General features: G+C 47.4%; 1 protein-coding gene across 1 annotated transcript in view; it reads left to right on the plus strand.

Moving 5' to 3' along the window:
• FAM169B (family with sequence similarity 169 member B) overlaps window positions 1-24856 on the plus strand; it is a 36408-nt gene extending 11552 nt beyond the window's left edge. Inside the window, exons 3-6 of the mRNA XM_015424543.1 lie at window positions 2806-2988; window positions 13870-13998; window positions 18718-18794; window positions 24305-24856. Coding sequence (XP_015280029.1) covers window positions 2806-2988; window positions 13870-13998; window positions 18718-18794; window positions 24305-24541 — 626 coding nt within the window. The 3' untranslated portion in view covers window positions 24542-24856. The remainder of the gene's footprint in view (window positions 1-2805; window positions 2989-13869; window positions 13999-18717; window positions 18795-24304) is intronic.
• The last annotated feature ends 2096 nt before the right edge of the window (window positions 24857-26952 follow it).

Raw genomic sequence — 26952 nt, forward strand, 5'->3', positions numbered from 1 at the left:
TCTCTCTCTCTCTCTCTCTCTCTCTCTCACTGTCCACCGAGCAATGCACGGTTGGATACTTTCCCCTGAATTCCAGCTGCTTGCCTTACACTGTTGATGGTGAACAAAACGGCTTGTTCTCACGACTGTATTGGCAGCAGGTCGTGCTCATTTAATTATTTCCGCAACGTGTTTCAGTGAATGAAATGGTAGCTCATTTATTCTGGCAACGGCCCTGAAAAGTTGGCTGAGTCGCAACAGCCAATGTGCCTACAGGTCCACATAGCGAGTTCCAAAACCAACATAAGAATGTAAGAGAAGCCATGTTGGATCAGGACAATGGCCCATCCAGTCCAACAATCTGTGTCACACAGTGGCCAAAAACCAGGTGCACCAGAATTGCGACTCAGTTGATTATAACTGAAATGCCTACAAAGAGTAATGACTTCCTTGAAAAATGGTTTCCCTTTTTCGGGTATGTTTCCTCAAACCGAAAAGACTTGTATAAGTTACCTGAGAAATACATGAACTTTGGATTTTATTAGGTTGGATGTTGCCTTGTTTGATCCAGTATTAATCATCCTAATAAGTGGGTTATAGTATGAAAACTTGTTTAAATACTTATTGTTTTGTTATTGTTGTTGTTACTGCTGCTTTGCTTGTTGTTATCTTGTTATAAGTGAGCTATTGATTTCTTGTCTGATTAATAATAAAATAAAAATTAGTTAAAAAAAACAAAACAGGTGCCATCAGGAAGTTCACCAGGGGGGCCAGAAGCCCTCCCACTGTTGCCCCCCCCCCAAGCGCAAGAATACAGAGCATCACTGCGCCAGACAGTGTTCTGTTTGTACCTTGTGGCTCATAGCCACTCATGGACCTCTGCTCCATATGTTTATCCAATCCATTTTTGAAGCTATGTTCGTAGCTGCCACCACTTCCTGTGCCAGTGAATTCCACGTGTTAATTCCCCTTTAGGGGAAGAAGTCCTTCCTTTGATCTGTTCTGAACCTACTGCTTGTTAATTTCATGGAGTGCCCACGAGTTCTCTTATTGTGAGAAAGGGAGAAAAGTGCTTCTTTCTCGACCTGCTCTATCCCAGGCATGATCTTGTAAACCTCGATCATGTCACCCCTCAGTCGTCGTTTCTCCAAGCTAAAGAGCCCCAAGTGCTTCAACCTTTTTTTTTTTTTTTGTAAACATTTTATTTTTAGGATATATTCAACAAAGTTCAACATTTGTATTACAGTTCTTATCCCTTTATATCCTACCCTCCTCCCTTTCCCCCCCTATATATGGCTTCCCACAGTGCTACAACCTCCTGCATAATCTTTAGGTTACTCTTAAGTACTCCTCTTTATCTTTTACATATTCTACAGGTAACTTATTTTTTCACAATTCTCTATACTCAATAGTTATCAAAGCAAAATAAATCGTCTCTCACATCCCAGTATTTTTCCAGATATTCTTTTAAGTCTTTCCAATCTTCAAAAAAGTCTGCTGCTGCCATATTATTCAGTTTCCTTGTCATCTTATCTATTTCAACCATAAAAAGTAGTTTTTTAATCCATTCTCCAATTCCAGGAACTTCCTCCTGTTTCCAACTTTGTGCATATGTCATTCTGGCAGTCACAATCATATACCACATAAGCGTCCTTTTCGCCACATTGACCTCCTCCATTTTAAGTCCCAAAAGTAATATTTCTGGTTCCTTTTTAAATGTGCAGTTAACTATTTTTTCCATCTCTGCATGAATCTCAACCCAAAACCTCTTAGCTTTTTCACATGTCCACCACATATGGTAAAGCGAGCCTTCTACTTTTTTACATTTCCAACATTTACTCGACATATTTGTATTCATATTTGCAATCTTTTTTGGAGTCATATACCATCTATACATCATTTTATAACAGTTCTCTTTTAAATTATTTCATGTCGATATTTTCAAGGCACTCTTCCATAAATATTCCCAAAAGCGCTTCAACCTTTCTTCATAGGGAAAGTGTTCCATCCCCTTAATCATTTTAGATGCCCTTTTCTGTACTTTCTCCAATGCTATAATACCTTTTTTGAGGTACGGTGACCAGAACTGTACACAGTAATCCAACACTGTCAGAAATTAGCCTAGTGTAGAATTCCATAAAAATTACTGGCAATTATTGATTATTTATCTACTGTATTTCTACCCCACCTTCCTCCCCAGAGGGGACCCAAGACGGCTTACACTGTTCTCCTCTCCTCCATTGTATCCTTACAACAGCCCTGTGAGGTAGGTTAGGCTGAGGGAGAGACTGGCTTGAGATCACCGGGCGATCTTCCATGGCAAAATGGGGATTCAAACCGTGGTCTCTCAGATCACAGCCTAACCACTACACTGTTAGATCCCAAATCAGGAGAATAGACCCACGTTCAAAAGAAGTAAGATTTATTTCCAAAGCTTGGTTGATCATGAACATACAGAGAATGTTTGGAATAACTACAAGAGTCAGGGGAAGGTGTATTAAAGCAACTTCAAACAAGGTTTAAACCAATGAGCTCATTTCCCTCGTACGGTTACAGATTAGGAAAGGCGCAAAGCGGCCTGAGAACAGCAACGGCCCGTTCCATAAACACTTGTTGAGTTCACACAGGAAATCTAAACAAGCCAGAGCATAAAGACACAACACCACCTCGCACCAGCTGGAGAACCTTGGCAGTTACAGAAGCACAACATGAGAAGGATAACAACTACATGAGTGAAGGGGGGAGGGGGTGAGAAAAGGGACGAGGCTTGTCCCAAGAAGATGGCAGCTCGCTGACATACACCCCACTATTGTTTTCTTCTTCTAGGAAGCCTCTGTGATGAACACAGCAGCCAGTGCTACCAGCTCCCTGTATTGGACACGGTGTTTGTCCGGACAAAGTTTAGAAGACGTGGACTCGGGACAGCAATGCTGCAGGACTTTTGTGAGACGTTCGCCACTGAGGATGCCTTGGGAATCAGCTGCCCGATTTCTGCTGAGATGTACCAAGGTAAAGGATGGGGGATCCAAAATACAGTGTTTAAAGGACATAAGAACATAAGAGAAGAAGCCAATGTTGGATCAGGCCAAAGGCCCATCCAGTCCAACACTCTGTATCACACAGTGGCCAGAAATACCAGGTGCCATCAGGAGGTCCACCAGTGGGGCCACCACATTAGAAGCCCTCCCACTGTTGGCCCTCCCAAGCACCACTGTGAAGCTGTGTTTCCCTCTCCACGGAGGAGCAGGCGAGTGCCTGCTTACAAGCCTTCCTTGGTGGAAAACCTGGACTTCCTCCTGTGTAATGCACGAGACGACCCTAAGAAGTGAACAGTCCAGTCCAATGCAGAGTTACTCCAGGGGTAGTTTATTGCACTGTTTTTATACTTTGACCTTTCTTTCTACCAGTGAATTGTAGCTTCTGCCCATTAAATGGTAAGTCTTCCTATGTCCAGAGCCTCAGAAAGTCACCCATCGTTGAAGGTTTTGGGAATATTGATATTTACCTAAATTCAAATCAAATATACAATCTGTTACCTAGAAGATGATTAATCAACTAATAATTGTTTCATTGATTGCCAACCCTAGTGGAAATGTGCCAAGGGCATGCACTGGAAACTCACTAAAAACTGCAGGAAAAAAAAAGAGTTAAAAAAAAATTGACCTTGTTGTGATGTAAGCCACTGGGGTCTCCCTTGGGGAGAAAGCTGGCGTAATGAAGTAAATTGGAAAAAAAATATATTCTTGCCTGGCATCTTGACAGCATTTAGGCCATGATTTGCATTTTCTTCAGTATCATAATCAGGCAAGAATGCCATTACAAGAGTAGCATAAGATAGATTGTATACGAAACTGTAATGTATGCAGCCTGACATGCCCGGACTTGCCCGGGCTGGCCAGGCACAACTCTTCAATAGCTTCATGTCCAAAGACAATGGGTCCATAGGATCCTAGCCGGCCCAATCAAAGGGCCAGCTTCTCAGCCGGGAGACCAATGGTTGCCCGGTTACTGTAAATAGCCTCTCGGGAGTAGGGGGTGTGTTTAGGTGTACTTGGTGGCGGGTTTTCTGAACCTATATAACCAGCCTGCGAGCTGGTCCCTTCGTCTTTGTCCTGAACTAAATAAAGGTATGCTTAGCTGAAATCACTCTCCGTCTGCATACTTTTCAGAAACTTAACATAGAAAACCGTGCTAAACTAATATTGGAGACAATAAGTCTATATGTACTTTAAAATACTTTAAAATACATGTAATAGAGCTAAATCCAGTGTTCCCTCTAAGCTGAGTTAGTGTGAGCTAGCTCACAGTTTTTTAGCTTCTGCCTCACACATTTTTGTCTTAGCTCAGAAAGGATGGCTCCAGAGCAAACTAATTTATGCGGTAGCCAGATCGCTTGCTCACAATTTTAATTCCGGTAGCTCATAAAGTAAAATTTTTGCTCACAAGACTCCACAGCTTAAAAGGGAGCATTGGCTACGTCCATAACTAAGGATTAAAAGTATTTACAACAGTGGATGTAATTTATCAGTAAAAAGCCACAGAGAAGAACAAGCCACATGAATGGAGTCCATCCATAGTTGAGGATCTATTAGAGAAGGCAGATATGAGAAAAGGTTAGTATGTGAAAAATAGGTAATTACCGGAAACCAGGTTGAGACAAAATTGGTGATCACTTGGCTTTGAATATTTCTCAGAAATTTTGTCTAGGATACAATACGCTTTGACATTTCCTAGCCATTCTGGAATAGTTGGTGGCATTGCGTTTTTTCCTTTGCAGGCAATTTCAGCTTTTGCTGCCGCTCAAAGCTTAGTTATTAACCATTTGTGATGACATGGAATTTTACAACCAATCCACAAGTCTAGTAGTAGGAAGTCAGCTCTGAAAGGGATGCTTTCCTTAGGCCCCGTTCACACGGAGCATTTGCTGCGCTAAAGATACAGATGATAGGCAGATTTTCTGGCCGCAATCACACTGCAACATCTGGGAAGCGTAGTGCACCCGTGGCTAACCCATGGCTTCTTGCTGAAGATACGGAGTAAAAAACTAGTACATACGATGTGCTAGTTTCCGGAAAATGTGGGACAAGGGCGGGCATCTCCACAGGATGTGCACAAACGCCCACTGGCACATGCACACACTGTGGTGAGGGGAAAAAATTCCCGTTTGCCACGGAAGCAGCACCTAGCAATTGTCAGTGTGATTGCGCTGCACTGCTTCTTTGCAGGACAGCCGTGTGATCGGCACCTAATGGTATACCCACGGGACCTCCACGGGACATGTGATCGGGCTGCCACGCGTTACTTTGCTCCGGGGCAAACAGCCACGCTTCCCACCCCCCGCATTTTCCGGCCGTGTGACCGGGATTATCTTGCAAGTATAGTTGCGGACTTGCCACCAAAAACCCCCGTAAGAGGGCACAGTCCCACCCACAATGGCTATAATTACCAACACTCCCACAGCCTTTCCAACATAGTGAAGAGCAATGTTCCCTCTAAGCTGTGGAGTCTTGTGAGCAAAGATTCTACTTTGTGAGCAACTGGCATTAAAGTTGTGAGCGAGCGATTTGGCTGCTGCATAAACGAGTTTGCTCTGGAGCCATCCTTCCTGAGTGAAGACAAAAATGTGTGAGCCAGAGGCTAAAAAACTGTGAGCTGGCTCACACTAACTCAGCTTAGAGGGAACACTGGTGAAGAGTTGTCAGGAGAGCTCTTATTAAGTTCTAAAGGAGAATAGTACCACCTTGGCATGCCCCCTTGTAAGAATGACTTTCCCCATGGAACGTCTCTTTGTGTCCAGCTTTTGAGTTTTATGGCAGTGGGTGAGAACTAGAAGGGAGGAACACTTGTCACGTGATGAAATCTGTGTCCGCACCATGCACTCCCCTTACGGCCCGGCCCCCAGATTTGTGCTACTGTTGATCTCAAGACAAATAACATTATTTTGTCGGTTTGCCAGTTCCTGACTGCACCTGATCTGCGCCAGGCACGAGCATGAGTTATATTTGAAAAAGCAGTACTGTTTTGTTCCATATTCCCACATTCTCTTGGTTTGTATTGCTGGACCGGCAGCTGCTCAAGTCTATCTGCACAATATGGTGTAAACGAATGCTGGTAGAAAGTCTGCTGTTTAAATCCCTGTCAACACAGCCCAACACTGGTGGAATGACATGTTGCTCTTATTCAGCTGGGGCGGAGCTGCAGCCTGTCATGGTAGCGTGAATAGCCCAGGCTAGCCCAATCTTGTCGGATCTCGGAAGCTAAGCAGGGTCAGCCCTGGTTAGTACTTGGGTGGGAGACCACCAAAGGAAGTCCAGGGTTGCTGTGCAGAGGAAGGCCATGGCAACATGCCCGATCTCTTCCCTTGTCTTGAAAACTCCATGGTTCTGGGGTTGACATGAGTAGATTGTGACTCGTCGGCACACAGTTATTACAAGGCTGAGCTTGTGAGATCTGGGAAGCTAAGCAGGGTTGGCCCTGGTTCGTCCTTGGATGGGCGACCACCAAGGCAGGATTGTGACACGGAAGTAGGGAACGGCAAACCACCTCTGTTCGTCTCTTGCCTTGAAAAACCCTACAGGGTTGGTCATAAGTGGGCTGCAACTTGATTACTTGGTGCGCGGTTTGGTGTCGTGGTTAAGTGTGCGGACTCTAATCTGGGAGAACCGGGTTTGATTCCCCACTCCTCCACTTGCACCTGGCTGGACGACCTTGGGCAAGCCATAGTTCTGATAAGAGCTGTCGTTGAAAAAGAGCAGTTCCCATCAAGAGCTCTCTCAGCCCCACCTACCTCACAGGGTGTCTGTTGTGGGGAGGGGAAGGGGAAGGAGTTTGTAAGCCGCTCTGAGACACCTTTGGGTAGTGAAGGGCGGGGTATAAATCCAATCTCTTCTTCTTCTTACTACTATTACTACTACAAACACACACACACACACACACACACAAAACCCCGCTTCCATTTTCTCTTGTTTTCTTTTTCCTTTCTTCTCGCGTCTAGTAATATGATTGGCGTCAGGTAAAAATGCTATCCTCCCCTTTAGTATATTGCCAAAGAATATTCTACCAGAATGTAAAATATTATAGAAGAATATATACATATATTCCGGAGTGTAGAATGTGCGGTGCAGATCATACAAGATGAACATATAAAATAATACAGATAGAAACAACAAGTGATCCAATCAATTTTTTTTTACCAGCTTGGACAGGAGTTTGTATCAGCTCACCCTATCTAGACAGCATCCTACCTGCTTGGTTGCCAGTTTGGTGTAGTGGTTAAGTGTGTGGACTCTAATCTGGAAGAACCGGGTTTGATTCCCCACTCCTCCACTTGCACCTGGTGATGTGACCTTGGGCCAGTCACAAGTTCTGGCACAGCTGTCCTTGAAAAAGAGCAGTTTCTGTCAGAGCTCTCTCAGCCCCACCGACCTCACAGGGTGTCTGTTGTGGGGAGGGGAAGGGAAAGGAGTTTGTAAGCCGCTCTGAGACTCCAAGTGAAGGGCAGGGTATAAATCCAATCTCTTCTTCTTCTTCTTCTTTTGTACTGGTTTTTGGCACCTGGATTTTGGCCACCGTGTGACACAGAGCATTGGACTGGATGGGCCATTGGCCTGATCCAACGTGGCTTCTCTTATGTTCTTTTCATGTACTGCCAAAGTTGGAGGGGGGCGGGGCTGACTACCAAAAAGGCTATACTGGCTATCATGGGACCCATGGAGACGAAAGTCTTGCGGGATGGTGACGACGGTGAAGAGGGGAATTGGAACAGAGAGTGAAAGACTAGAAAAGCTAGCACGATACAACTCATTTACAGCAAGGATTATCAGCGCCATCCTAAGAGGAGTTACTACCTTCTAAGTCCATTGAAGTCAGCGGACTGAGAAGTGTGTAATTCTGCTTAGAACTGTGCTGATTCAGTCACTGCTCATCTGTAGCAGTGGATTCGAATCCACTGGCACGTGATGAAGAATTCTGGTCAGGGCTATTTTTGGGCAGGAACGCACAGGAACGGAGTTCCGTCTGGCTCCCAAGTTGGCCACACCCAGCAGGGACTCATTAGCATAATAGGCCACACCCAACAGCAGAAACTCATTAGGATTGGCTACATTAGGGGTGTGTGGCCTAACATGCAAAGGAGTTTCTGCTACCAAAAAAGCCCTGGGTTTTGACAACAAACAAGGTAAACAGAATAAGAAGCAAAAGGTGGGTGTGGCTGGATGACCACACGTCTGGTAACATGGGAGTGTGACCTAATGTGCTAATGAGCTGTGCTGTCAGGGGTGTGGCCCAATATGCTAATGAGTTCCTGCTGTTGGGTATGGCCTATTATGCTAATGAGTTCCTGCTGGGCTTTTTCTACAAAAACAGCCCTGATTCTGGTCAACCCGAAAGCGCACACACGCAATAGAAGGTATTATGTGGATTGTGTTCCGGTTCTTTGCACTTTGATTCAAAGCCTAGATCCGTTCAGAACTTGTCTGGGGAGGAAGCTATGGAGGAAAGGCAGATAGGGGAAGGGGAGAAAGTTAATATCCCTTTAGGCGTGGACACCATTCGTTATGAAAGCTAACCCCTCTCTGCTTTATGTATGAATGGAACACACCTGGGGCACCGGCCTAGTTACTTCCCAACTGACTCTGCTAGACCCATGTGGGTCAGGAGTGAACCGTCAGTACAGTCCCATGGGTCTCCCAACCATGAGCATAATTTTCAGCAACAAAAATACGACCAGAGCTCGGTGGCGACAGAAGAAAAACAGCAGAGGCGACTTCTGTCTGCCTCATCGTATTATTCTGAATGCTTGTATTTTGTTTTTTATGAAAATATTTATATCCTGTTTTTCTAGGCAGCGTATAAGTCACAATTAAAGCATTATAATTTAAATTCGACAAAATAAACCTTCTGACAACCCCCCTCCCTCCTGGTATTTTACAAGTAAAAAGGTAAAGGTTCCCTTGCTCGAAAGCCAGTCGAATCCGACTCTAGGGTTGCGGTGCTCATCTCCGTTTCAAAGCCGAAGAGCCAGCGCTGTCCGAAGACGTTTCCGTGGTCATGTGGCTGGCATGACTAAACACCAAGGTGCACGGAACGCTGTTACCTTCCCACCGAAGCGGTACCTATTTATCTACTTGCAATTTCTTGCTTTCGAACTGCTAGGTTGGCAGGAGCTGGAACCAGAGACGGGAGTAGAAAGCCGTTATATAAAACTCTGCATGGACTAGACTCCAAAAACGCCCGGGCAATATAGGCTTAGATTTTCAGTGCCTGTCTGGCACACTGAGTGTTTGCTGTGGTCATAAACGACAGTTATCAGTGATGCACGGAGAGATGGGGATTGTTTTGACTTGGATTGGGGTTCACGTCTCCCAAAATGCCAGAACTCAAGGGCAGGGCACCCAATGAAACTGATGGGCAGTAGGTTCAGGATGGGCAAAAGGAAACCGTACTTTACGCAGAGCGTGATTAAAATGTGGGATTCACTGCCAGAGGATATCATGATGGCCATGGGAGTAAGCAGCTTTAAAAGGGGATTTAGAGAGATTCATGGAGAAGAAGTCTGTCAATGGCTACTAGCCAGGGGTCGTTTTGTAGAAAAAGAGCTAGGGGAACTCATTAGCATAACTCATTAGCATATGCCACACCCCCTGACATCAGGGGCCCGGCGGTGGACCTGCAAGGCCAGCGGGAGTGCAAGGAAGCCCCGCGAAGGCCCTCCCTGGCCCCAGGCAGGCAGGGGTGGGGAGAGGCAAGGAGGAAGCAACTTACCCTCCCTCTTCTCCTGCCTCCTCCTGGCTGAATGAGGGCCGGAAGCGGGGCGGCCGGAAGCGGGGGGCGGGGCTTCGTCATGTGCCCCGCCCCCCGTACCTCACCCGGGGGAACTGCGATCCCCTGCGATCCCCCCCGAAATGACCTCTGCTACTAGCCATGGTGACTGAGGGGAACCTCCACATTCAGAGGCACTAATCCTCTGGATCCCAGAGCCAGGAGGCAACGTCAAGGGAAGGCCTTGGCTTCTGTGCCCTGTTGTTGGCCCTCCAGAGGAACTGGTTGGCCCCTGTGTGAGACGCTGGACCACTGGTCTGATCCAGCAGGGCTCTTCTTTTGTTCTTCAGTCAAAGTGTGATCGAGGAACCTAGAAGAGCAGGCATTTCTTGATATATATATATTTAAATTGCAAAGCAAACAAACGTGGTGTCCAGTAGTTTTTGGATCTTAATCTCCACAGTTTTATCTTTCATCAGACTGCCACAACCTCTTTAAACTTGGCCTGGTTGGAAAAAAAAAAAAATTGGTCTTCTGCGACGCTGATCCTGTGGAGTGACTTCTCACTCCGAACAGCTGTTCAGCCTCTACTCGGGGAAACCATTACAGTTTTTTTAAAAAAATAAAGAAAAGGGGCCCAGACAGAGTGCTGTAAAGAAAAAGACTGAGCGGAAGGCATAAATCAGTGCTTTTTGACAGTGCTACTTACCAGTGTCCAAATATTATTATAGAACAAAATTGTTATGCAAGAAACTGTAGAAGCCCTGGAGTAATCTCCAGATCGCGATATTTTTTTTCTTCCAGGCTGTTACAAATACTTAGACGTGACAGGCGTAACTGTTGCGCAAAGGGGCCTGCATTATAAATAATATAATATATTATTCCTGCCAACCTAGCGGTTCGAAAGCAAGAAATTGCAAGTAGATAAATAGGAACCACTTCGGTGGGAAGGTAACAGCGTTCTGTGCGCCTTGGTGTTTAGTCGTGCTGGCCACATGACCACGGAAACGTCTTCAGACAGCGCTGGCTGTTCGGCTTTGAAACGGAGATGACCCTAGATTCGGACTCAACTGGCTTTCGAGCAAGGGAACAAAATTGTTATGCAAGAAGCTGTAGAAGCCCTGGAGTAATCTCCAGATCACGATATTTTTTTTCTTCCAGGCTGTTACAAATACTTAGACGTGACAGGCGTAACTGTTGCGCAAAGGGGCCTGCATTATAAATAATATAATATATTATTCCTGCCAACCTAGCAGTTGGAAAGCAAGAAATTGCAAGTAGATAAATAGGAACCACTTCGGTGGGAAGGTTACAGCGTTCTGTGCGCCTTGGTGTTTAGTCATGCCGGCCACATGACTACGGAAACGTCTTCGGACAGCGCTGGCTCTTCGGCTTTGAAACGGAGATGACCCTAGAGTCGGACTTGACTGGCTTTTGAGCAAGGGAACAAAATTGTTATGCAAGAAGCTGTAGAAGCCCCGGAGTAATCTCCAGATCACGATATTTTTTTTCTTCCAGGCTGTTACAAATACTTAGACGTGACAGGCGTAACTGTTGCGCAAAGGGGCCTGCATTATAAATAATATAATATATTATATAATATATAATAAGCCCATTTCAGTAGCCTGACGCTATCTGTTCCCCTGCACCTTGGCTCTTACTCTCGCCTGGCTCTGTTTTACTACTCGCAAGATCTTAGACAAGGCAAAAGCACCTTAACTTTCTCAAAAAGGAGATTTTCAGGTCTAGAGTCGGAAGATTTGAATTCAGTAGCAGCTTAGAGGCTAATGTGGTTTTCAGGGTATAAACTTTCCATAGCCAAAGTTCCTTTCGTCAAATAGCATGAAATTTTATACCCTAAAAATCTTCTTAGTCTATAAGGTGCGACGGGACTTGAATCTAGGTGTTTTACTGCAGACCAACAGGGCTACTGTCTGAAACTAGAGTTGGAAGGAATCTTATAGGCCGCCCAGATCAACAAGGAACTCAAGAAGAAAAAGAAGAGGAGGGAGGAGCCTGGATTTATGCCCCACCCTTCACTGCCTGAAGGAAGAGCAATTTACAATCTCCTTTTCGTTCCTTTCCCCACAACAGGCACCCTGTGAGGTAGGTGGGGCTGAGAGAGCTCTCTCAAGAACTGCTCCTGAGAGAGAACAGCTCCGAGGGAACTTGTGACTGACCCAGGGTCACACCAGCAGCTGCATGTGGAGGAGTGGGGAATCCAAGCCAGTTCTCCCAGATTAGAGTCTGCCTCCTCAACCACTATAGCAACACTAGACCATTCCCCACAGATTGGTGTCCAGCCTTTGCATGAAAACCTTCATGAGGGAAGAGGCCGCCTCTCTCCAAGGCCATTGATTCCATTGTCAGACCGCTTTGGTGTTGTGGTTAAGTGCGCGGACTCTAATCTGGGAGAACCGGGTTTGATTCCCCACTCCTCCACTTGCACCTGCTGATGTGACCTTGGGTCAGTCACAAGCTCTGGCACAGCTGTCCTTGAAAAAGGGCGGTTTGTGTCAGAGCTCTCTCAGCCCCACCCACCTCACAGGGTGTCTGTTGCGGGGAGGGGAAGGGAAAGGAGTTTGTAAGCCGCTCCGAGACTCCGAGTGAAGGGCGGGGTATAAATCCAATCTCCTCGTCCTCCTCGTCCTCCTCGTCGTCGTCCTCCTCCTCCTCCTCCTCTTCTTCTTCTTCTTCCTCTTCCTCTTCTTCTTCTTCCTCTTCTTCTTCTTCTTCGGAAGTTTCTCCTTTTATTCTGCTGAAATCCACCATTTTGCGACTTGAGCCCATGAGATCTTGGCCCTGCATTCCGGAGCAGCAAAGAATGTCTTCGCCCTCTTCCACGTGACACCCCTTCAGGGTCTGAAGAGTGTGATCATGTCCCCCCTCAGTCTTCTCCAGGCAAAATAGACCCTGTTCTCCTGTCCCTTCCACTTTTCTGTGTAGGTCTTGTTTCCCAGATCTCCGGTCATCTTTGGTGCCTTTTTCTGAACTCATTCCAGTTTGCCGCCACCTCTTAGAACTGGACACAGGACTCCAGATGAGGTCTGACTAGGATGGAGCGGGGTGGAACGATTACATATTTACCATTTATTTAAGACATTTCTAAACAGCATTTAAATTGCATATATGAAATATTTAACAATACAATAAAATGTATAGATTCAGGCGGGTGGGTAGCTGTGTTGATCTGAAGTAACACTTTAACAATACAATAAAATGTATAGTTTCAGGTGGGTAGCTGTGTTGATCTGAAGTAACAGGACCAAGTTTGAGTCCAGTGGCACCTTTAACGAAAGCTTATACCCAGAATAAAACTTTGTTGGTCTTAAAGGTGCCACTGGGCTCAGATTTTGTTCCAAAAAAACGTATAGGCATACAAAGACAACACAACCTGGGAGTCCGACACTCTTAACCAGGGCTTTTTTTGTAGAAAAAGCCCAGCAGGAACTCATTAGCATAATAGGCTACACTCAACAGCAGAAACTCATTAGCATATTAGGACACCCCTGACAGCACAGCTCATTGGCATATTAAGCCACACCCCCATGTTACCAGAAGTGTGCTCATCCAGCCACACCCACCTTTTGCTTCTTATTCTGTTGACCTTGTCTGTTGTCAAAACCCAGGGCTTTTTTGGTAGCAGGAACACCTTTGCATGTTAGGCCACACACCCCTAATGTAGCCAATCCTAATGAGTTTCTGCTGTTGGGTGTGGCCTATTATGCTAATGCGTTCCTGCTGGGCGTGGCCAACTTGGGAGCCAGCCGGAACTCCGTTCCTGTGCGTTCCTGCCCAAAAATAGCCCTGCTCTTAACCACCTACACCGCATTGGCTTTCTTGAGGCACAGTTTTTGTTTTTAATCTGCAGCAGCTAGCAAGAGACTACAAACGAACAAACAAACACCGTGATGTCCTGGCGAACGCATTTAGTAAAACATTTTACAATCAATATATAAATCACATTATAGAGAAGTAATATTACAAAGAGAAGTCTGCTAGCAAGAGACTGGCAACTTTGCACAAAATATTAACAATTGCACCTGGAAGGAATCCGCAGGTGTTCTTGGTAGGTACTTTTGACTGATTTCCTGTGCACTTTGCCTGGTGCTTCTTGCCTTTCCTGTTTAGTTTGTCAGCGATTCTTGGACGCCCATCCCGAAGAGCAGTCTCGAATGTGGGAAGTGGAAGCGCCCGGGGACTGGAGCCAGCGTACCAGTATTTGGCTAACAGTTCAGCTGGCACAAAATCTTCCAAAAAGTAAGTTAAAAGTGCAGAATAAGTTCCATTAAGAGGTGCTCACTTGCGCTTCATAGTGGCAAATAAAAGTAAGCCGTATATCTTTGCATAAAGGGAGCTGGCACACCCAACCCCCTATATGTCACAGTAAGGCTGCGCCTGTCATTCTGTGCTGCTGGGTCTCCAAAGCCACAGCTGGGGGCAGGGAATCCTGTTGCCTGTCCTGGAAGTGTCAAAGGGTAGGTCTACAAATCACCATAAACTCTATGGTAAGGAAGAACTCTGGAGTTTCTGGTGATTCCTAGAGCCGGGTCATTTTGTAGAAAAAGAGGTGCAGGAGCTCATTAGCACAACTTATTTGCATATGCCACACCCCCTGACATCACCGGAAGTGTGTCAAAAGGGAACACCCATCGCTCAGGCTCCACTGGACTGTTTTGGATTGCTAGCTATTGGGGGGGGGGGAAACGTGCAGATCTGTCCTCGCAGAGGAGGGAGAGCTCGTACCTGAATAAAACTTGGTCTTAAAGGTGCCACTGGACTGTTTTGGACCGGGGGACCGGGGGGGTGGGCTCTGCAGCTTACCTGGCTACTTCTTGCTCTGACTGAGGGCTGCTGGGAGCAGGGGGTGGGGCCTGTTGCATGTGCCCGCCCCCTGGGCTCTTTACTGCCGGAGCTCCGCTCCTGTGCGCTCCTGCAGGAAATGACCCCTGCCTAGAGCTACCCTTTGTCACTTCTGGGTAGCTCAAGGAATCGCGAGGAATTCTTTGGTAAAGATTTCCTGTAAGTAGGTGAGGCCTTATTTTTCTTTTTAGTCTTTTCTTGGAAGGCTCCCCCCCCCCCAACAACAACAACCCTATGTGCTGATCTGATTCTAAAGAGAGCCAGTTTGGTGTAGTGGCTAAGAACGGCAGACTCTAATCTGGAGAACCAGGTTTCATTCTTCAGGTCCCCCCCCCACATGCAGCTGCTGGTGTGACCTTGGGTCAGCCACAAGTTCTCTCAGCGCTGTTCTCTCAAGGGCAGTCCTCGAAAGAGCTCTCTCAACCCCACCTCCCTCACAGGGTGTCAGTTGTGGGGAGAGGAAGGGAAGGAGATTGTAAGCCGCTCTGAGACTCCGAGTGAAGGGCGAGGTATAAATCCAGTCTCCTCCTCCTCCTTCCTCTTCCTCCGGTGCAAGGAGGGTCATTACAGATGACACAAACAGTGGATTTTGGAAGGATTTGGCCACCCCTAAACCCATGGAGGCTTTTACATTGTTTTGTGCGTGCGTGTCTGGCACTCCTAAGATGGTCTACTCAGAAGCAAGTCCCATGTTTGTCCCTGGGGCTGTCTCCCAAGGAAGTAGCCTTAGGGATGCAGCTTTGTGTTGCTTTTTTTTTTTTTGCCAAAGTCCGTGGCAAGTGACAAAACAGAAGAGGAGAAACAATAAAATACGGGCTCCTCAAAGTACAGTCTCTGAAACGTGAAACGTTGACAGCATTAAAACAGCGGAGCTTGAATTTCCTAAACTTAAAAACAGTCATAAAAAACTTCATGAGGTCAGTGCTTCACATACTTCTGGTAAAGCGGCAGATAGCACCAGTTTGGTGTAGTGGTTTAGAAGCGTGGACTCTAATCTGGGAGAACCGGCTTGGATTCCCCACTCCTCCACATGCAGCTGCTGGTGTGACTTTGGGTCAGTCACGGTTCTCACAGAGCTGTTCTCTCAAGAGCAGTCCTTGAAAGAGCTCTCTCAGCCCCACCTACCTCACAGCGGGTCTGTTGTGGGGAGGGGAGGGGAAGGGAAAGGACATTGTAAGCTGCTCTGAGACTCCTTTGGGTAGTGAAGGATGGGGTCTAAATCCAATTTCTTCTACTACCCTCAGCCTCTGAAGCCTTTAGTCTGTTGCATTTTTCTATCCACTCCTTCCTTTAGGGAGCTTGGAGCAACATACGTAGTTCTCCACTCCTCCGTTTTACCTTCACAACAACCCTCTAAGGTATGTTAGGCCCAAGGGCACCCAATGAGATTTCTGGTTCAGTGGGGATTCGAAGCTGTGACTCCCCAGTCCCGCTGCAACAGCACTGCCATTTTATGTGTCACAGGGCCATCCCGTGCAGCGCCACACCCTTTTAAATCCAATGTAAAGATTCTAGTGTAAATTGTTTATTCTGGATGTCCTTTGTTGCACATGCTTAAATGCAATGTATCATGTTGCTGCAAGAGCGGCATCTAGAGGCAGACTCATAAAGCTGCACGCTAAACATTAAATGAAAGGTCTGAGTTACATCCACAAATTGTTTAGTTTGTGGAGATGAGGGGATCTATCAACCTGTTATGTTGATTTACTTCAAGCTGTACCCACTTTCTCTGCAGGGGGGCCCAGAGGGGCTCAGGACTTTCTCCCCTTCTCCATTTTATCCTCATAACAACCCTGTGAGGTAGGTTAGGCTGAAGAATGTATGACTGGCCCTGGGTCATAGAATCATGGAAGGGACCTCCAGGGTCATCTAGTCCAACCGCCTGCACAGTGCAGGAAATTCACAAATACCCCCCCCCACACACACACACACCCAGCGACCCCTGTCCCATGCCCAGGAGAGGTTCCCCACTAGGTTTCTATGGCAAACTGGAGATTCACATCTGGATCTCCAAATCTTCCTCCCAACACTGCAACCACTCATCATGCTGACTTTCTTGTGGCAATCTACTGTGTCTTAATTATCCGCCGCCCATATATTCTTAGTAAAAGGGGGTTACAAAGTAAGAGGTACAGCCTGAGCCGTTGGGAGGGCGGGGTATAAATAAAAAAATAATAAATAAAATAAATAAAAATACCTACAAAAGCAGTGAACAGCACCCTGCAGATTCAAAACCACGGGGTATTTATCATGGTGACTAATACCTTGGTAAATGGCGAGGGGAAATTTTCCAGGGCAGATGCAGTGGTGATGAAGAGGAAGAAGAGATTGGATTTATACCCTTCCCTTCCCTCGGAGTCTCAGGGCAGTTTACAATCTCCTCTCCCTTCCCCTCCCCACCACAGACACCCTGTGAGGTAGAGGTGGGGCTGAGAGAGCTCTTTTGAGAACTGCCCTTGGGAGAACAGCTCCGAGAGAACTTGTGACTGACCCAAGGTCACACCAGCAGCTGCATGAGGAGGAGGAGTAGGGAATCAAACCCGGTTCTCCCAGATTAGAGTCTGCGCTCCTAACCACTACGCCAAACTGGCTCTCACGCCAAACTGGGATCGGGGAAGGGCTCTCAGTGGACCTCCGTTGTGCATTCTAAGATAATTCCTGAGGGCATCCTTGTCAGACTGTAGCTGCAGAGTCAAACACAGGAGGCCAGTGGCACCTTAATTGAGTAACAAAATTTATTCCAGCATGTTTTGGTGGGTTAGAGGCGAATTCCTCAGGTGCAATTGGGAGGGACCCTATTCCTCAAGGGCCACGTACACAAGCCAGGTGGGTTTTTCTGTCCCTTTTTGCTTACAACAGAGAGCACTTTTGCTGCATGGCTTAAAACAGGAGTCCTCAGCCTTTTTGTGCCTGTGGGCAACTTTGGAATTCTGACATAGGGTGGTGGGCGCAATTACAAAATGGCTGACACAGGAGGCAGAGACAAACACCAACTGGCTGCCACAAGAAGAAGAGACTGGATTTATACCCCGCCCTTCAGTCTCAGAGTCTCAGAGCAGCTTAAAATCTCCTTTCCCTTTCCCTCCCCACAACAGACACCCTGTGAGGTAGGCGGGGCTGAGAGAGCTCTTTCGAGGACTGCTCTTGAGAGAACAGCTCTGAGAGAACTTGTGGCTGACCCAAGGTCACACCAGCAGCTGCATGTGGAGGAGTGGGGGAATCAAACCCGGCTCTCCCAGATTAGAGTCCGCGCTCTTAACCACGACACCAAACTGGCAGTAGAACCAAGCAGTGGAACTCAACCACAAAATGTCAGGGAGTAACATCATGTATAAACATCATGTCAAAGCAATGGTATTCCCAGTAGTCATGTATGGCTGCGAGAGTTGGACTATAAGGAAGGCCGAGCGCCGAAGAATAGATTCTTTTGAACTATGGTGCTAGAGAAGACTCTTGAGAGTCCCTTGGACTGCAAGAAGATCAAATCAGTCAATCCTAAAAGAAATCAACCCTGACTGTTCCCTGGAAGGCCAGATAATGAAACTGAAGCTCACATACTTTGGCCACCCAATGAGAAGGGAGCCCTCACTGGAGAAGACCCTGATGCTGGGAAAGATTGAAGGTCAAAGAAGACGGGGACGGCAAAGGATGAGATGGTTAGACAGTGTCATCGATGCAACGAACATGAAACTGAGCAAACTTCAGAGGATGGCGGAAGACCGGAAGGCCTGGCGAGATCTTGTCCATGGGGTCGCGAAGAGTCGGACTCGACTGTGCGACTGAACAACGAAACATCATGTATAACTCTTAATAGTAACTCTCCAGCCTTTCAGGCAGAAGATCTGTTTAATGGGTTGCCTTTTAGTATGAACTTGTTATTTTCTTGCATACACACAACCTACCTTCAGTCATACAGTGAAGATCTTTGTGTCAGGGTGGTAGCTGCCCCTGCTGACTTTCTAAAACACTTGGCGGGCACCAGGAAAGTTGTCGGTGGGTGTCGCATTGGGGGCTGCTGGCTTAAAAAGTAGAATACGTCTTGCCACGGGAGAAGCGACTAACGTCTTTCACTGTGATTTTTTTCCCCCTCTTGGGAAATGACGTATGCCACGATAGACAATGACCCGGCCTGTCGAGCAGAGAGCCATCGAGACGACGAACCTGGGCAGTTTGGGGACAGCCAGATGAACAAGGTGCGCCGATGAATCTGCTGCATTCTAACCGCGGTGGCTCAGAGGTTAAAACATTGAACTGCGGACCGGAAGGTCGGTAGCTCGGCAGTTTGAGGCCCGAGTGCCGTAGGACAGCGTGAGCTCCCGTCTCTGGCCCCAGCTCCTGCCAACCTAGTAGTTCAAAAGCAAGAAATAGGTACCACTTCAGTGGGAAGGTAACAGCGTTCCGTGTCCATTGGCGTTTAGTCATGCTGGCCACATGACCACGGTAAAATCTTCGGACAGCGCTGGCTCCTTCGGCTTGGAAATGGAGATGATCACTGCCCCCTAGAGTTGGAATTCGACTAGCTTTTGAGCAAGGGAAACCTTTACCTTTAACTTGATTTTGCATAACCGTGGCAGTTCTGATTTGGGGAACAGGACGTCCGAATGGGGAAAGCTGACACGGACAGCTACGGGCAATGTTCCCTCTAAGCTGTGGAGTCTTGTGAGCAAAAGTTCTACATTGTGAGCTGCTGGCATTAAAGTTGTGAGCAGACTATTTGGCTACTGCATAAATGAGTTTGCTCTGGAGCCATCCTTCCTGAGCGAAGACAAAAATCAGAAAGCTGGAGGCTAAAGAACTGTGAGCCAGCTCATACTAACTCAGCTTAGAGGGAACACTGGCTACGGATGGTGTTCTCTGGCAGACTGTGGCTAATCAGTCAAAGCCTGGGTGCCGAAACCCTGTTAGAATGTTTTATTATTATTAAAAAAAATTTAATGAGACACGAACAGTATATGCTCATGGTTCTGTAAAGTCCACCCAAAGCCATGAGGCGATTTTCTTCCCCCACTTCCGTGCCCTTAACTGTACTTGCAATCTGTGCATTGTCCTATCGGGCATGCCAGTTACATAGTGAGATAAGCTACTTTCCCTGAACATAGGAAGTTGCTTTTCATGGGGCCAGACGATTGGACCGATAAGCCCTGTGCTGTCCACTCACCCTGACAGCAGCTTTGCAAAGACTGGAGGCGCTGAAGATTAAAACTGTGACCGTCTATATTCCACCTTAGAGCGATGAACCCTCATTTTCCTGTTCCTTACAGGCAATGCTCCCTCTAAGCTGTGGAGTCTTGTGAGCAAAAATCCTACTTTGTGAGCTAGTGGCCTTAAAGTTGTGAGCGAGCGATTGGGCTCCTGCATCAGTTAGTTTGCTCTGGGGACGTCCTTCCTGAGCTGAGACAAAAATGTGTGAGCCGGAGGCTAAAAAACTGTGAGCTGGCTCACACTAACTCAGCTTAGAGGGAACACTGCTTACAGGGCATCTCATGCTCCCACTATGTGACCTGCACTTAAACTGGTGTCCAACTCAGAATGGACTAACAAAGAGACATGCAAAACCTTGGCATCTAATTGCAAAATTATTTTCATTGGGGGGGGACTCTGCTTTAGGAGTCACCGAATTCCTAATTATCCTAAATAATTGTGTCGGGTGTGATTCAGGAATGGGAGGCTGTTTTGTAAGCATCAAAGCCACCTCATAGTTTCAGAGGGGAGCCCTGTTGGCCTGCAGTAGAGCAGCTCGATTGGAGTCCAGTTGCACCTTAGAGACTGAAGAAATGCATTTTGTCCCGGGAGGTTTGAAATGAGCCAAACCTCCACTTTGCATTTTAAAAGTTTCTCCCCTCTGGACAGAGAACAGGAAATGCTTCTTTGACCAGGCGTGACCTGGTCAGTGGGTGGAGAAACAGATCTGATAAAAATTCCCTGCAACAGGAAGGAGGTCTCTTTTCATTGGGTGCTGAGGCCATGAGAGGAGGCAGGACTCTCAGTTGAGGAGGCAGCCATTGACCATGTGGTTGGCCTGGACAGCTGAAGGGAGCTTCAAGGTTAATGGTAACTATGTAGAGATTTGTAACTTCTTAAAGCGAAACAGCCTGTCCTGTAGTTTAACATCTGATAGGGACAGAGGATTTGCGTTTTACCCATTTCTTTTGTATCTCTTGCTCAGTTTGGTGCTGTGCTAAAAGTATGCTCATGAACATTTTCTTTTGAATAAATACTTTATACCTTGTGGTGCTGGCAGGGGTTCTGTACCACATAGACCTCCACCATCTCAAACACGCTATTTTAAAAGGAGCAACAGGGGGAAGGCAGGCAGTTGGCAAGTGGCCATTCCTCCAAAAGATGCACAAGGCCATAAACTGTCCCTGTGGTGGCCAGACTCAGGGCAGCAAGGAGACACAGAGGCAAGGCCCCAGAACTTGGAACAGAAGCTGGGAGTCCTGAGCCTCCCAGTGGGTGATTCCATACAAAGGTTGGGTGGTGGTGAGCCATGCGAGAGTGGAAGGAAGTCCTCTCCACGTGTGGAGAAACACCTAGGAGGGTACAGTCGGGCCCGCAGACCACAGCATGCACGTTCCGCCGCAAAGACCAACATGATTTTTGGGGTATGAGATTTCGAGAGACAAATCTTGTTGGTCTCTAAGGTGCTACTGCAGTTGAATTGAGCCACCTCGTAGGCCTTCTGATGGTTGTCTAAGGCACGCTATATGAAACCTAGCGTGAATCTTCTGGCACCAGTGCTTCAGCTGTCTCCCAACCCTCCCCAATTCCCCCAGGTCCCTCTTAAAGAAGAAGAAGAAGAGATTGGATTTATACCCCGCCCTTCACTACCCAGAGGAGTCTCAGAGCGGCTTACAAACTCCTTTCCCTTCCCCTCCCCACAACAGACACTCTGTGAGCAGTGTTCCCTGTAAGCTGTGTTAGTGTGAGCTAGCTCACAGTTTTTTAGCCTCCAGGTCACACATTTTTGTCTTAGCTCGGGAAGGGATGGCTCCAGAGCAAACTAATTTATGCAGTAGCCAAATCGTTCGCTCACAACTTCAATGCCAGTAGCTCACAAAACAGAATTGTTGCTCACAAGACTCCACAGAGGGAACGTTGCCTATAGGTAGGTGGGGCTGAGAGAGCTCTGACAGAAACTGCTCTATTTCGAGAACAGCTCTGACAGAACTACGGCTTGCCCAAGGTCATCCAGCAGGTGCGGGTGGAGGAGTGGGGAATCAAACCCGGTTCTCCCAGATTAGAGTCCGCGCACTTAACCACGACACCAAACTGGGGCTGGGGTTCTCTTGGAGTGGAGGAGAGGATGCCCAGGAGTGATTCCATCAATTTAGTTTTTAGTAGACCATACACTGGACATGAGTCAGCCGTGTGATGTGGTTGCTAAAAAGGCAAATGCGAATTTTGGCTGTATCAACAGAAGTATAGTGTCCAGATCACGCGATGTGATGGTACTACTTTGCTCTGGTTAGACCTCACCTAGAGTATTGTGTTCAGTTTTGGGCACCACAATTTAAGAAGGATATAGACAAGCTGGAATGTATCCAGAGGAGAGCAACGAAGATGGTGAGGGGTGTGGAGACCAAGTCCTATGAGAAGAGGTTGAAGGAGTTGGGTGTGTTTAGCCTGGAGAGGAGATGACTGAGAGGTGATATCATAACCATCTTCAGTTTGGTGTAGTGGTTAAGTGCGCGGACTTTAAGCTGGGAGAACCGGGTTTGATTCCCCACTCCTCCACTTGCACCTGGCTGGATGACCTTGGGCAAGCCGTAGTTCTGATAAGAGCTGTCCTTGAAAAAGAGCAGTTTCTGTCAGAGCTCTCTCAGCCTCACCTACCTCACAGGGTGTCTGTTGTGGGGAGAAGAAGGGAAAGGAGTTTGTAAGCCGCTCTGAGACGCCTCAGAGTGAAGGGTGGGATATAGATCCAATCTCTTCTTCTTCTTCTACTTGAAGGGCTGTCATATAGTGGATGGTGCAGAGTTGTTTTCTGTTGCCCCAGAAGGTCGGACCAGAACCAGTGGGCTGAAATTAAATCAGAAGAGTTTTCGGCTCAACATTAGGAAGAACTTCCTGAGAGTTAGAGGGGTCCCTCAGTGGAACAGGCTTCCTTGGGATGTGGTGGGCTCTCCTTCTTTGGAGGTTTCCAAGCAGAGGCTAGATGGCCATCTGACAGCAATGCTGATTCTGTGAACTTAAGCAGATCATGAGAGGGAGGGCCGGAAGGGTTGCATCAGTGCTTAGTTCTTGTGGCCCTTTCTTACATCCAGGGGAATGCAGATTGCCACTTTGGGGTCAGGAAGCAATCCTGGAGGTTTTTTGTCATCTTCTGGGCATGGAACAGCGGTCACTGCAGGTTTGCAGGGGGCAGTATTTGTGGATTTCCTGCATTATGCAGGGGGTTGGACTAGATGACCCTGGAGGTCCCCTTCCAGCTCTATGATTCTATGATGCCCAGGAGTGATTCTGTCTATTGGCTTTGTGAGCCTGGCATTCCCAGGCCCCCACCAGGACTTGAGATGAGCCACCACTAAGAGAACCAGCAGGATCCGTGACTATTGTAATTGGGGTAGACCATCCTCGTTGGTTCTCCTGTCCTTGGGAGACGGAGGTGCCACCACCCACTGTGCCTTAAGCTTCCCGTCCAGCTCTGTTGCTACTTCAGCCTCTTGGTGCAATAAAGTAAATCCAGAGTATTGGACCTCCATCGCGCATTCTGGGTCTATGCTCACCTCTTGGTCTTTCATCCTTGTCTTTGAAGTGCTCGGGCTGATCGTAAGTGGAAGCATCTGGAAAAACACTTCCTCTGTTCCCCTCTGCTATTTTTGAGGGGAGATATAAGAAAATCCCTTATTCAGTCAGGTTTTGTGGATGTAATAGAAGAGAAATAGAAACAGTCGAGCATGTACTCTTACACTGTAAATTGTTAAATGACATTCGAGTGGAATTTATAGAAGCCCCCCTTAGGTTGGTAGTAGGCCAACCGGATAGAAACAAGGTACATTATCTCCTTGCTTCACGAGACCCGGAGATCGTTGAACTGACCGCTAAGTTTCTTCATGGTTTTATAAAACGGAAGAATGACTCTGAGCATATTAATGATTCTTAATTTATAATTTGTAAAAAACTTAAGTTTAAAAGTTTAGATTTCAATTTATTGTACGACTCAGCTATCTTCTGTATGATCGAATCTATCTTGTGACAACTTGAGGTATGTTATAGGCCTGACACATCCTTGGGATGGTTTACCACGATTATCCATTTTATAATCTCTATAGGTAAAGGTAAAGGTTCCCTTGCTCGAAAGCCAGTCGAATCCGACTCTAGGGTTGCGGTGCTCCTCTCCGTTTCAAAGCCGAAGAGCCAGCGCTGTCCGAAGACGTTTCCGTGGTCATGTGGCCGGCATGACTAAACACCAAGGCGCACAGAGCACTGTTACCTTCGCACCGAAGTGGTCCCTATTTATCTACTTGCAATTTCTTGCTTTCGAACTGCTAGGTTGGCAGGAGCTGGAACCAGAGACGGGAGCTCACTCCGTCATGCGGCACCCGGGTCTCGAACTGCTGAACTACTGACCTTCCACAGCCTGCAGTTCAGCGTCTTAACCACTTGAGGATTGTATTAATACTGGGAAATGTTTATTTTAATATCGTATGCCAATAAAAAGGTATTTGACTTGACTTCCTCTGTCTCTGTTTTATTCCAGGGAGCTGTCCAGGTTACTGATATCCGGGTATTGCAGGGTCAAGCAGGGGAATGTAAAGATGACCGCGACGAGCCGCTAGTCTTGCAGCCTGAGACTGAGGGGCCGGTCGGTCAGCGAGGAGGGGAAGCGCGTCGAGGTAAGGAGCTGAAGGAAAGACTAAGAAGGGGAGGACCAACCGAAGACCGAGCTCCTAAGCGGCTTAAAGCAGCGTCCCACGAGACAGGCAGCTGTTCCTGAAGGGGTTCTCCCTGCAGACTCAAGGGCCGATGCCGCCTGGATTCTTCTGGAATACCACCTGCTCCAGTGAGATGGAGGAAAGCCGGGACGGGCTCTTTGCTTTTGCGGAAGAGATGCTTCGTCGAAGAAGTGAATGGGAACCAGGGGAAACCCTCGACAGGCACCACGGCAATGCCAGCAACTCCACTGAGTTTTTTCCCTCCCCGTCCCCACGGCTGCTTGGACGGTACTCCTAATTCGAGACAGCCTGCGAGAAAAGTCATGTTGCTAGTGTTCCCTCTATGTAAAAAGAAAGTTCCTGCAGATAAAACACTAGCTTAGGACATTGGGGAGAAAGGGTATAGCCTATTAATGGGGGGGGGGGGAGATGTCCGCCTAGCCTCGACCAGGGCCAGGGCATTTTCTGTCGTGGCCCCAGCCTGGTGGGAGAAGCTCCCACCTGAGATCAGGGCCCTGCGGGATCTGTTACAGTTCCACAGGGCCTGTAAAACGGAGCTGTTCCGCCAGGCCTTCGGCTGAGGTGGTGGGCGTCCAACCATCTCAGCCTCCCCTGCTCATAAAGGTAAAGGTAAAGGTTCCCTTGCTCGAAAGCCAGTCGAATCCGACTCTCGGGTTGCGGTGCTCATCTCCGTTTCCAAGCCGAAGAGCCAGCGCTGTCCGAAGACGTTTCCGTGGTCATGTGGCCGGCATGCCTAAACACCGAGGCACACGGAACGCTGTCACCTTCCCACCGAAGGGGTACCTATTTATCTACTTGCAATTTCTTGCTTTCGAACTGCTAGGTTGGCAGGAGTTGCTCATACTGCCCTACTTAATGGTCCTACGGTGCTAAAGGGATCCGCACAGCATCTCCCGGGCGATTTGGATGTCTTATTGAGCCCCCCCGCAGGAGGCGCTCTGGACCACCTTGAACTGGTCTGCCATTTTATTCTGAATTTTTAAAAACTGGATTTAAATTGTATATTTTAATATTGTGTTTTTACTGTGAAATGACCTGTTGTGACCCACCTTGAGCCCGCTTGTGGGGGAGGGTGGGGTATCAATCAAATAAATTAAAAAAAAAACATCCCTTACCTGGAGCTGAAGTGGTACATTCCATGCTACTTCACTGCCTGCACATCATGCCTTATTCTGTTAAGAGCAAGTAACACTCAGGTTCCACAGCAAGTAACTTTCTCAAGAAGCGTTATGTTTATTAGTGTACAAGACTGGTACCATGTCCACAGGATTATTGTTAGGAATAACTAGAAGGCGGGAACATCCCAATACATATAGCTGAGCAAGGCAATTAGCTAAGCAAATGAACTTCGAGCGCGCGGGCGGGAAGACTCCCGGCGGGTGATTACACAATGAGCGGGAGAGTCCCATGGTTTCCTGAGAGCAGAAAAATTCACACCAAATGTGGACCCCAAGCCCTCCCTAATGCACAAGGCCAGACTGATAACAGCGTCTAGCTCCCACGGTCTCCCTGGCATGTTTACGGCAAGCTGCTGAGCTGCAAGCAAGGTGGGAAGAGGGAAGGGTAGACGACACAGATATGGCAGCTAGCTGACAGTAACAACATTCCGCTGGTTAGGGAGTAGTCCTCATCAGGTCTCCTTGAGAGTATCTCCCATGTTATTCAATGGGGCCTGCTCTCAGGGAAGTATTTTTAGGCTCGCAGCTTTATTTTGTGAATGTATTATTATTTTTTATTGCTGCTTGTTTTGGGTTTCATTTTGCTCTGTGTCTGTTTATTATAAGGGTTTTTGTATATGAAAATGTGGAAGGGAAGCTGAGAGTCCTGACCCTCCCAGCGGGCAATTCCATACAGAGGTTAGGTGGTGGCGGCAGTATTTTGTATATTTCATGGGCACTCCATGAAACTGCTGAGCGGTCGGGTTAGAACGGATGAAAGGAAGTACTTCTTCACCCAAAGAGTGATTCACACATGGAATTCACTGCCACAGGAGGTGGCGGCGGCTACAAGCATGGACGGCTTCAAGAGGGAATTAGATAAGCATATGGAGCAGAGGTCCATCAGTGGCTATGAGCCACAAGGTATAGATAGGGACTCTGGGGCAAGTGATGCTCTGTCATCTTGGTGCTGGGGGGGGGTCAACAGTGGGAGGGCTTCTAATGTCCTGGCCCCACTGGTGGACCTCCTGATGGCACCTGGTATTTCTGGCCACTGTGTGATACAGAGTGTTGGACTGGATGGGCCTTTGGCCTGATCCAACATTGGCATCTCTTATGTTCTTATGTTCTTAAATACTTTTAAATGGCTACTTAAATTGCCTGGAGTGGAACGGTGCTATACAAATGCTGTAAATAAATTATTTTAAGAACATCAGAGAAGCCAGTGTTGGATCAGGCCAGTGGCCCATCCAGTCCAACACTCTGTGGCATACAGTGGCCAAAAACACCAGGTG

Source organism: Gekko japonicus, unplaced genomic scaffold (genome assembly GCF_001447785.1).
Source record: "Gekko japonicus isolate JY-2015 unplaced genomic scaffold, Gekko_japonicus_V1.1 scaffold361, whole genome shotgun sequence".
NCBI classification, from domain to species: Eukaryota; Metazoa; Chordata; class Lepidosauria; order Squamata; family Gekkonidae; genus Gekko; species Gekko japonicus.